The sequence below is a fragment of the Grampus griseus genome (genome assembly GCF_964374135.1).
Source record: "Grampus griseus genome assembly, chromosome: 2".
NCBI lineage: Eukaryota > Metazoa > Chordata > Mammalia > Artiodactyla > Delphinidae > Grampus > Grampus griseus.
Window position 1 is genome coordinate 172,021,136 of NC_139018.1, and position 12,130 is coordinate 172,033,265.

A 12,130-nucleotide genomic window follows, 5' to 3' on the forward strand; every position below is an offset into this window, starting at 1 on the left:
ATTTTGGAACGTTTTTACCATCTCAAAAAGACGTCTTGTACACTTTAGCTATCACCTCCTGCATATCCCATAAACGCTGGCCTACTGTGTCTTCATTTTCATCCATCTCGAAGTATTTTCTGCTTTCCCTTTCTATTGCTTCTTCGACCCACTGCACAGTTAAGAGTATGTTGTTTAATTTCTACAGATTTGTGAGTTTCTCAATTATTTTTCCTGAATATTCATCTTAAATTTCATTAAAATGCGGTCACACAACATACTTGGTGTTAGTTCTATTCTTTAAATGTATTGAGGTTTGTTTTATAACCTAGCATATGATTTACCCTGGACAATGTTTTGTGTGCACTTGAGAAGAATGTACATTCTGTTGATGGGTGGTGTACTCTATAGATGTCTGTTAAGTCTAGCTGGTTTATAGTGTTGTTCAATTCTACTATTTCCTTGTTGATCTTCTGTCTGGTGGTGTATCCACTACTGAAAATAGAGTATTTAAAATCTCCAATTATTGCTGAATTATTTATTCCCTTTGTCAGTTTTTCCTTTGTGTACTTTGGTGCTCTGTTATTAGATGTATATGTGTTTATAACTGTTATATCTTCCTGCTGGATTGACCCTTTCATGATGATAGGATCTGCTTTATTTCTACTAACACTTTTTGTTTTAAAAGTTTATTTATTTTAATATCAATATATCCACTCAAGCTTTCTTGTGGTTGCTGTTTGCAAGATATACATTTAAAAATCCTTTTACTTGCAATCTGTGTGTGTATTTGAATCCAAAAATGTATCTTCTGTAGATAGCATAGTTTGATCATGCTTTTTAATCCAGTCTGACAGTCTCTGCCATTTGATTGAATGGTTTAGTCCACTCATATTTAATGTTATTACTGATACAGTTACATTTACCTCTGCCATTTTACTTTTGTTTTTTTATGTCTCGTGTATTTTTTTTGTTCCCCTATTCCTCCTTTACAGCTTTCCTATGCCTTAAGTGAATTTTTCTAATGTACCATTTTGACATCTTTAATAATTTTAACTATATTTTTAGTGGTTGCTCTAGGGTTTACCACACACATCTTATCAGAATCAGCTTTCAGTTTATACTAGCTTAATTGCTCTAATATATAAAAATATTACTCTTATATCAGTCTCTCCCCTTTTTCTTCTTTTTGTGGAATTTTTGTTATACAATATTACATCTATTAATGTTATAAACCCAATTACACATTGTTATAATTATTACTTTACCATTTGTAGTCATTTCCTTAGCCTGATGCAACTCTGCTCCCACCCATAACAGCTCCTTTGTGCTGGCAAATATATTACATGTATATTTGAGAAGTGCTCTAAGGACCTTGTAGTAGGCTGCTTTAAGAATTTTGTCTTTTATTTTGAGTGAAATGCGAAAACATTAGAACAGAAAAGTGACCTGGTCTGACTTACATTTAGAAAGGTTCCCACTGTCTACTTCATTGAGAAGAGTCTCTAGGAGAGCAGGGGTGAAAGCCGGAAGAGCAATTTAGAGAAGTTGGCCACAACCCAGGAGTGGAATAAAGATGGCGCGGTCCAGGCTGGAAGTGATAGAGTGAGTAAGAAATGATCAGCTTCTGGGTATGACTTCAAGGTGGCCAGTGAGATTTAATGACAGACAATGGGATGGATAAAAAGAAAGGCGTCAAGGATAACTCCAAGCATTTAGATCTGAGCACTGGAAAAATAGACTTGCCATTAACTGAAATGGAGAACAGTGCTGAAGTACAAAGTTCGGGGGGTGGATCCAGGAGATCCTGTGAGGTTTATAAGGATCACAAGATTCCTTATGAGTACCCCAGGGAGGTGATCACTGGGCAGAGGTCATAGAAACCTGGAAAGAGGTCTAGGCCGGAAATACAAACTTGGGAATCATCAGTATGTAGACGGTATTTAAATCCATGAGACTAAATGAGGCCCCTGAGGTCTGAGGATGAAAAGAAATGAGGTCTGAAGACTGAGCGCTGGAACACTCCAGTGTCAAAAGTGAGGGGAGATGCGGAGGAATCTACAAAGACTGAGAAGGAGAAACTAAAGTATTGTAACTATCTGACTTGTTTTTTTGTTGCGTTGGTTTTGTTTTCTTTTCTATTTTTCGGCCGCGCTGCGTGGCATGCAGGATCTTAGTTCCCCGATCGATCTGGGATCAGACCCGCGGCCGCTGCAGTAGAAGTGCTGCGTCTTAACCACTGGACCGCCAGGGAAGTCCCTGACTTTCTTAATATACTGCAAGCTGTTAAAAGAGTAGAAATAATTTCTTTATCATTGTGTTCCTTAAGCAAGAGTTCTCAACCCGTTCTCAACCACGCATCCTTTGAAAAAGCTCCCAGGGAGTATGATACACACCTCCAGGTTGAGAATAACTGTCTCTGTGCCTTTCATAGTGCTGGACACAGAGAAGTTGCTGTGTGTTTCTGAAACTGAAAATTAATATATGATCAGAACGTAAAAACACCCAAAGGTTTCAGATATTGGTTTTGAACTATGACAATAATTAGCCATCTTCCGTGATCTTACCAAGAAAAGCCATCCTGGTCCCCGAGTTACAATCAGGGTGCAGCGGTTGCTGTACACGATAAAGCTACCTGTGTATATTTACATTACGGATGTTTAAGTAAAATAAGGAACAAAAAGTGAGGAAAGTATATGGTATGTTGGAGGAAGATTGCTTTTAAGTAGCTTCGCATTTTAAAGTCAAATGCCTTTCTCTTCCTGTACTTGTGACTTGTAATTCTGTTCTCATTAAGGTTGGAACCATACACTAGTGACAAAAAAACAGTCAGAATGTCATCCAAGCCCTGGCTCTGCCTTTTCTAACTGTCTGATGTTCTGCAAGCCATTTAACCCTCCGACTTCATCTCTTTCACTCGTGGAGTTAGAATAACAAAAGCTATTCTGAAGAAATACTGCAAAGACTGTAGATATACTTAAATTATCTTGCATACAGTAGGTCCACAAAAATGGTAGTTGTTATTACCACTATTGATAATTTTGGTAATCATAATAATTGTCATTATGATAAAAATATAATATCATAAAGATTGTGAATTGAGCAGTCAATTAGTTATCCGTGGTTATGTGAAAAATTATGAAAAAAATTAGTGGCTTAGTTGTTTTACAACAATAAACTATTACTGCACAGTTTCTGTAGGTCAGGAATTCATGAGTAGCTTAGCAGGATAGTTCTGGCCCAGCAGCTCATTAGGATGTAAAGTCAAGATGTTGGTCGGGGCTGGAGTATCTACTTCCAAGGAGCTTCACTGACATAGGCGGTGCTGCTGTTGGTGGGAGATCTTAGTTCCTTGCCACGTGGACCTCTCAGTGTCCCCATGACATGACAGCTGGCTTCCCCCACAGCGAGCAATCCAACAGCAGGCAAGGCAGAACTATCAAATCCTTTTATGACCTGGCCTTGAAATCCCACATCGTTATTTCTGCGATATCGTATTGTTTACACAGGGCAGCCCTATTCAGTGAGGCAGGGGAGAAGCAAGTAAATACCAGGAGGAAATGATCATTGGGTGCCACCTTGGAAGTCTGGTTATCACAGATAGTAAAGAAACAATACCTTTAACGTATTTGAAAGTGGTGGGCAAAAGTATCAATGACAGATTTGCTTTCCTTCTCCATCCCACTTCTAAAATTGGAAAGAATGCCTAATGTGAATACATAATCAAGACTGCAGTATAGGGGCTTCCCTGGTGGCGCAGTGGTTGAGAGTCTGCCTGCCGATGCAGGGGACGCGGGTTCGTGCCCCGGTCCGGGAAGATCCCACATGCCGCGGAGCGGCTGGGCCCGTGAGCCATGGCCGCTGAGCCTGCGCGTCCGTCCAGAGCCTGTGCTCCGCAACGGGAGAGGCCACAACAGTGAGAGGCCCACGTACCGCAAAAAAAAAAAAAAAAAAAAGACTGCAGTATAACGAGAAAGTCAGTGTTTCAGTTTTCCTCTGAGGGAAAAGTCGGTTTTGTTTCCACCAACAAACACTTATAATCAAGTAATTCACGATTCCAATCTTCAGCATGGTAACAAACGATACTAAGCAACTCTTGCCACGTATTAACTAAGCAATTCAGACTAGAATTCCTCCAGTTACCTTCTAGCATCAACAACCACACACAAAATATTTTATTTCCCACCTTGTCTTTAACTGGTTGCCTGACTCTGAACAAGGCATGATCCCACTTTTATCTTTAAACTGAGGAAATTAGATTTTTTATAAAAACAAAACTTACACATAAAAAAGTATACAGATTAGAAGAATTTAAGAGACTATTCCTTCAAGCTCTTAAATTGTATGATGGTTTATTTCTTATGTATTCTTTGAGGCACAGAATGATGGCTAAACCACCTTTTGACAGACTTGACACAACTGCAAAAAAAAAAAACTTTTCAGAGACTTCTATCATAGCCTCGATGTTAGCTCACCTGCCCCAACTTAAAAGTTTATACGAGCAAACACAGCCACTCCTTTGGTTACCAAGAGATACATCACAAGATATTAAGAACATACCAAGTTGGTATGAACGGCTGTTTTGTGTTAACTTCTTCTTTCTGACCTCAATACCAAGGAAAGGAAGTAGGGCTAGATTTTAAGGGCTAGTCCTTAAAAGCTGACCACAAAAGGCAAGTTAAAGGGTCAGAGATGAAAAGACAGACAAAACTGTGGGTATCTCTTTAAGAAGCAAAGAAAGCACCATAGATTTAAAGCTAGGTGAACAAGTCATACATCACTCTATGCCGAGAAAATCTTGTAAATGACCACAAGCTGTTTTTCCTGACAGACAAGTGAAAACTTAGGAATACTTGCTTTGTTAACAGGCTATCAAGTGGTATGTTCAGAGTCAGGTTTTTTGAAGCCTGATCTGCCATAATTTATACTTCTTCTTTTCAAGCTGCAATTCAGGTCATGCTGTGCTCTCTGAGATAATAAACAGGAAGAACGCTTGGGGCCAGCCTTCAATTCACTTTGCCTTTCATCCTGCAAAACAGAGCCTTCGAACAGACATCTTTAGGATGCCCCATTAAGATGATCCTTTCAGAAAATTCTCTTGTTCTCAGTAATTTTAAATGGTACGGCATGAAGTAGCTCATCAGACACACACACTCACCAAGCAGTGTATGGTTCAAGCCACACCCAGCCTATGCAAGCCTGGCTTCCAAACCTTAATTCTGAGAATCTGAATCTTACCAAGAAAAGCTATTTGAACACAAGCAACTTTTTCATGCCCCGGTGATTGCGCAGGAAGTTACAGGGCAGTGGCTTACACTCTGTCCCTAAGAAGAGCTCTAAATAGCTCCTTTCCCTAGAAGTACTATTTAAACTACTCAAGTGTTCAGAAGATATAAGAGATTGCGGTTGTTTAAGAAAAATGTTTCCTTCCATCTTTAAGGAAGACTGAAGGGCCTAGGGTCAACAGAATGATGGGAACGGCAGAGCTATTTAGTACATATGGCGCAGAAATATCTGGTTGACGTCACTGATCGGCGCTCCGTTTCCATAGCATAGCTGTTGCTGTAAGCGGCATCCCAGCCAGAAACTACCTCCCCCACGCCAAGCACGCGCCAGCTCCACTCACGTTCTATTGGCCAAGCCCAGTCACATGACCCGAAACATCTAGGTAGGCTAGTTCCAGCCAGTGGAACGTGAATGGAAGTGATGTGTGTCCACTCCAAGCTGGGTGTGCTTTCTCCATAGCATCCTCTCCTTCAGCAGCAACCCTGGGGTCACCTGTTGAAGATGCCTGCATCATAGGATGGAAAGAGCCAGAATCCCTGAGTCAGTACTCAGAGGACAGTTGCCTGACCAGGAAGGAACATCTATACTGAATGCTGCATGAGAGAGAATACAAGATTGTGTTATGACACTGCGTTAGGGGAGATTTTGTTGGAGTAGCTCATCTACCCTGACCAGGTGGTGGAAACTGAAGAAATGTAGATGGACATTTTCTTGGGATCCAGGATCATCTGGGAAAATGGAAGAGGAACACAGGAAGAAAAAGGCACAGGAACAGAGGCAGCAAAACCTAAGATGGGGAGGAATGAGTTCATTTCCTGGATCAGCCCCTCTGAAGTATCTCCTCTTGAAAAACCAGCTCATTGGTCTGAAACAATGTGAATTAAGATGGACAACTTGGATATTCATACGGTCAACACTTGACAATCATATACACATAGCACAAAATATTACAAATAATCTTTGCCATACTGAAAAATGCAAACTAGCAGTGATAAGATGGCTAGGTAGTATGTTACAGATTTTTAGAAAATAAATTTATTTATTTATTTATTTATGTGTGTCAGCATTGGGTCTTCGTTACTGCACGCAGGCTTTCTCTAGTTGCGGTGAACGGGGGCTACTCTACATTGCAGTGCACGGGCTTCTCATTGCGGTGGCTTCTTTTGTTGCAGAGCACAGGCTCCAGGCGTGTGGGCTTCAGTAGTTGTGGCATGTGGGCTCAGTAGTTGTGGCTTGTGGGCTTCAGTAGTTGTGGCACGTGAGCTCAGTAGTTGTGGTACACGGGCTTAGTTGCTCCGCGGCATGTGGGATCTTCCTGGACCAAGAATCCGTGTCCCCTGCATTGGCAGGCCGATTCTTAACCATTGCGCTACCAGGGAAGCCCCGGCTAGGTAGCATTTTAGTTCATGATAATATTTTATCTGGGAGACACCTGGTAAAAAAAGGTTTGGGATGGAGAAACCCAGAGAAACATTCAGGGAGAAAGAATGAGATAGGAAAAACCAGAAAACTTCAGATTCAAAGTAAGAGACAGAGCCAGAGAAGTGAAAGATAGGTTTCAAAAATGAGTTGAAGTTTATGGATAATTTTTTAAGAGCTACAAATTAGAGATGGTAGAGAAAATGCTTTGAGGATCTAAGAGGTATATTTATTTATTCATTAGTTTAATCCCACAAATACTTACTGAGCAAGTACTATGTGCTGAGCCCTGTGACAGGCACCATGGACAGAACCACAAACTCATGGTCTTGGAGCTCAGAGTCTTAAACAGAAAATAAAGACTTGTGATACAAGGTACCCCATCTCGATGGTCTTCCCAATGGCAACTGTTTAACTTCCTTTTATTGAAAAATGAAGTCAAGACCAGTGGGAGACAGAGCACCATTTCCCTCCCACTCTAGTGCCCTCTTCCTAAATTCCATTTTAGCATCTGAAATGGACAAATTGGCTGGGGAAAGAGAAAATTCTAACTCTTTAACAGACCATGAAAAAAACAGAGCTAGGGACTTCCCTGGCGGTCCAGTGGTTAAGACTCCATGCTTCCACTGCAGGGGGCGCCCGTTTGATCCCTGGTCAGGGAACTAAGATCCCACGTGCCACACAGAGGCAAAAAAAAAAAAAAAAAAAAAAACAGAGTTAAATCATTATTTCTAAGAAAATGAAATTGCCTTTTATCACCACGCACCGAATAGCTTTCCTGATTGTCCCCTGTACGTCTGTAACAACAGTGGTCGCAGAACGCGCAGTTCCGGACAATAGACAATACAACTGAACAAATTAGTCTCCTGAGTGCAAAATAACACTTTCATAACAATGGGTAATTCATGCCTACTTTCTCTAGACCTCTGCGGAACAGAATAACAGTGCAGGCTAATTGCACGAGCTGGCTGAAAACGGTGCAGGTCATGAAAAGGCATCTCTCTAAAAAACAGCCGAGAAAAGGTCTTAGCGCCAAATCCAAACCAATAGGAACAAAGTGAGAGCAAACATGAGACCATATGCCCAGGCCATCTCATTCGCGTGCTGCAGTTAACCACGTTTGCGGACGCCCATAAAGGGGGTGTAAGATTCTCTGCCTTGAAACACAACGTCACCTTCCGTGATGAAAGAACCTTCCGCCACGCTGACTCAAGCGCTTTGCTCCCAAGTACAGCTACGGGTCATGGTTACGTTAAGCACTTTTGTCACTCTGCGGAACAAAGACATCTCGTATCAGAGAGAGAGAGGTGAAGAGAGTCAGTTGAAGCTTTCACACACTGACTCACATGTCGGGCAAGGGATACAACAGGCTTGTCGCAGGGAACGGGGAGCAAGGACCAATTTTTCCAAGTTCTACTCTCGAGGAGTGGTGCTGCAAGACATGTGGAATTTGAGTCCCTCAGGAAAACTTCCAGCAAACAACAAGCAAAACAATGGCTCGAATATGATCAACACAGACGTGCAGTGCCGTCTATAATGCGTAAGCTGCTTTACGTCCACCTCAAAATTCAACGTATTTATTGTGCAAGAAAAGAAGCGTTTGCAACTGCTAGTTCTGGCCCATCTACCATAAGCCAGGGTCCCGGCAAAAACAGTGGCCTGCTCAAACCGAGTCATTTGAGAAAAGCTTAAAGAAGGCACTTTTCCCAAAGTCCTGGGCTGGATGTAGGAAAATCCAAATACAGTATCAGGGAACCATTAGGAGCTCACCCCTAGGCTGAAGAGTCCAGTGGAGGGAATGAAGTGAAAAAGGAGAGTGAGAGACACTTAACAAAAGTCATGACCTTCGGGCTTCCCTGGTGGTGCAGTGGTTGAGGGTCCGCCTGCCGATGCAGGGGGCGCGGGTTCGTGCCCCGGTCTGGGAGGATCCCACGTGCCGCGGAGCGGCTGGGCCCGTGAGCCATGGCCGCTGAGCCTGCGCGTCCGGGGCCTGTGCTCCGCAGCGGGAGGGGCCGCGGCGGTGAGAGGCCCGCGTACCGCAAAAAAAAAAAAAAAAAAAAGTCATGACCTTCATTAAGAATGTAACACCTTCCTTCGGTCAAGGATGTAATTCGCCTGCAGCAACATCACAAGAGAAAAGCTTCTTTTCATTCCTCCCCCTTCCTGATCCATTTCTAGGGCTCTCCTCTGAGTCAAATGCAAAGAAAAGCAGGTGACAAAGGAGCCAGGAGCCTATGGATGAAGTCCCTGTAGGTCGGCCTCCCGGGGCAAAGCGGCACACAGACCAAACTGTGGTGAAGGGAGAGAAGTGGGTCACGTGCAGCAAATGCAAGTACGCAGCACAGTGGATTTCTCTAGGACGCTTAGGCCCATCAGCTGGAATTGAAGGAAAAGAAAACAAACATTTCCAGAGGACTATCCATTGTAATAAACTGAGCTAACATACAGGAGCATACAGGGCTGGACTGCCAAACCAGATTCACTCAAATCAGAAATCTTACTGGGTAGTAGGCTTTCCCACTAACTTCAAGGATCCAGGCTGTCGGGAGGCTCAGACAAAGCAGAGGCACCTGGGACGCCCAAGGCGGCCTCCTCGGTCCTGGCTTCCTGCACTGGACGTGCACCTCCGGCCCAGAAGAGTAGGTGAGGTCTCTAAGTGAGGTCCCTGGGTTCCTTACACAGCAGGAATATTTAAACTAGGAAACATTTCCCTGTACACCTAGAGAGCTGGACAGCCCATGTGATGCTCTCCAGGGAGACCTGCCTCACGGATCCTGGGTTCCATTTAATATAAGTAATTCCTCAGGCAGGGAGCAGATGCTAGGACATTCAGTTGACAACGGTCCCTTCCTCTCGGCGAGTATTATTAGTCTATTACCCAAGGTCTAGTTGAAAGGAGATTAGACCAGTCTGCCTACCGCAGTTTCCCTCCCCCGCCCCGCCCCGCCCCCCCCGCCGCCCCGGGGATGGAAGTACATGGATTACAGGCAGCATTAACTGCTTCCTCACATAAACTGTTTTTAACATTAAAAGAGGAAGAGATGTGTGTGTGTGTATGAGAGAGAGAGAGAGAGAGAGAGAGAGAGAGAGAGAGAGAGAGAGAGAGAGAGGAGAGGAAGACAGAGGAGAGAGAAAGACTGATCGCCAGACTGATTATTAGGAAGAAAAAGAGAAGGAAAGGCCGCTGGGTCTCCCTTGCACAAGACTGCCATGAGGACCCTGCTCTCCTTCTCACCCCGCACAACTTTCCAACTCGGTCAGGCAAGCGCGCAGCGACCTGCAACTCTGATGAGTCCCTTCCAGGGAGATTTACAGGTGCCAGCCCTGGCCCCGCCCGAACGCGCATCCCCCGCCCCCCCGCACCGCCAGACTCCGCCCCTTCCCGGGACAGCCAAGGCAGCGCCTCTACCATCGGACTCTCAGGCCACGAGTAGCTCTTCCTTGCACGCAGCTCGGAGCTTTTCGAGCTCCCTTTCCCCAGTTCGGAGAAGATGGTGCTGGAGACTCTCTGAAATACAGGATCGTCAGCAGGTGTGGGAAGCTGCAAGTGAACCACAGCTGGGGCGGGAGCGGGGGTGGGCGTGGGGTCAACCTGTTAACCTTCATGGGACTGCAAGCAGCTCGATACAGGTGCGCGTTTCTCTAGACTAGGGTCCGGAATGCCATGGGGTTCTCAAAAAGAGCCAGGGCCTAGAAAAGCTGAGCTGGTAAGACTACACGGAGTGTCTAGTGAATGTGGATTCAGGGACAGATACGCAGAGTCCCCAGTGCCAGGGTCGGACCCTGGTCTGCACTGTTCAGCCCCTCACCATCCCCCTGACCCGACGGAGCTTCTCCAAGCCCAAGGTCATGCCTCCATGTGAAGTCTTTTTTCAAATTTTTTATTGGAGTATGGTTGCTTTACACTGTTGTGTTGGCCTCCACTGCACAACAGAATGAATCAGCCAGACACATACAGATGTCCCCTCCCGTTTGGACTTCCCTCCCATGTAGGTCACCACAGTGCATTAGGTAGCGTTCCCTGTGCTCTACAGCATGTTCCCATCAGTTGTGTACTTGATACACAGTATCAATAGTGTATAGGTGTCAATCCCCGTCTCCCAGTTCCTCCCACCCACCCCCCTTCCCCCTTGGTATCCATACGTTTGTTCTCTACATCTGTGTCTCTATTTCTGCTTTGCAAATAAGATCATCTACACCATTTTCCTAGATTCCACATATATGCGTTATTGTCTGATATTTCCTTTTCTCGCGAACAGTCTTATTTTCCAAATGATTTCAAAGATGCCGTGAAACATTTTTTGACACTTACAAAACACCTATTTTAAAAGTAAATGAGGGCTTCCCTGGTGGCGCAGTGGTTAAGAATCCGCCTGCCAATGCAGGGGATACAGGTTCGAGCCCTGGTCCGGGAAGATCCCACATGCCGCAGAGCAGCTAAGCCCGTGCGCCACAACTACTGAGCCTGTGCTCTAGCGCCCGTGAGCCACAACTACTGAAGCCCGCACGCCTAGAGCCCGTAGCCCCCGCTCACCACAGCTAAAGAAAGCCCACACAGCAAGGAAGACCCAGTGCAGCCATAAATAAATAAATAAAGTTCCATTTTTTTAAAGAAATTACATTCAAGGCAAAGAGTAGAACTTACTTTCTCGTCTTGTTAGATAAAGTCTCCAAGCCGGCTTGAAGATTTTGGCATCTCTCTGTCGGCGGGAGGAACTTCTCGTTCAGATACGTGCTGTTTTGTGAAAGAGATTCAAAAAGAGATTGATTTAAAAGGAGAGCTTATGAGATACGGTTAACAAAAAGCAGATTGAATTGATAATGGGGGCCCAATTGAGGTCTGATTTTCATCCCTTTATTGGATTTCTCTGTGGAAAAGGAAATTGATATTTTCACCTGCAACAATGGGTCTAAATGAAAAAAGAAAAAAGAAAGTTTTTTTTGACATAAAGTCAAACAGAAAAGAACACTCCATGGGGGACTGTATTTTCATGTTCTCATACTTTGAGGTTAGTATGCACAATGAACAAGTTATTGAATAGTTTTAATCATCGTGTGTGTAAGCAGGCTTTATTTCTAAAAGATGTCTCCGGCTAGGAAGCATGCAGACACAGGACATCTGTAATGCTCTCCCAAAAGAAGGCAAGATAACTCTGGCCTTTGATTATTACAGTAGCTGTGATATAAGGGTCTGTTACTATTGTTTTATGAACTTGGAAGAACTGGAGTTGGAACAAAACCAAATCAAGCGAGTTAAGGAAATGGGTCATGGAGTCGGGCTGCCTAACGAGCCTTGCGGACACACATGTGCTACTGAACTGATTGAGGCCTCTGTTTCTGCATCTCTAGTCCTTACCCCATAGTGCTATTGTCATGATATATACACGATAGAGGGAACAATGAAAAACACCTGGTACCACGCCTACCACAGTAAATGCTCAAAAAT

At 44.1% G+C, this 12,130-nt stretch overlaps 1 protein-coding gene across 1 annotated transcript in view; it reads right to left on the bottom strand.

Moving 5' to 3' along the window:
• ST8SIA6 (ST8 alpha-N-acetyl-neuraminide alpha-2,8-sialyltransferase 6) overlaps window positions 1-12,130 on the bottom strand; it is a gene marked incomplete at both ends in the record, with an annotated part of 136,063 nt that overhangs the window by 48,020 nt on the left and 75,913 nt on the right. The window contains one exon of the mRNA XM_082647596.1: window positions 11,330-11,419. Coding sequence (XP_082503722.1) covers window positions 11,330-11,419 — 90 coding nt within the window. The remainder of the gene's footprint in view (window positions 1-11,329; window positions 11,420-12,130) is intronic.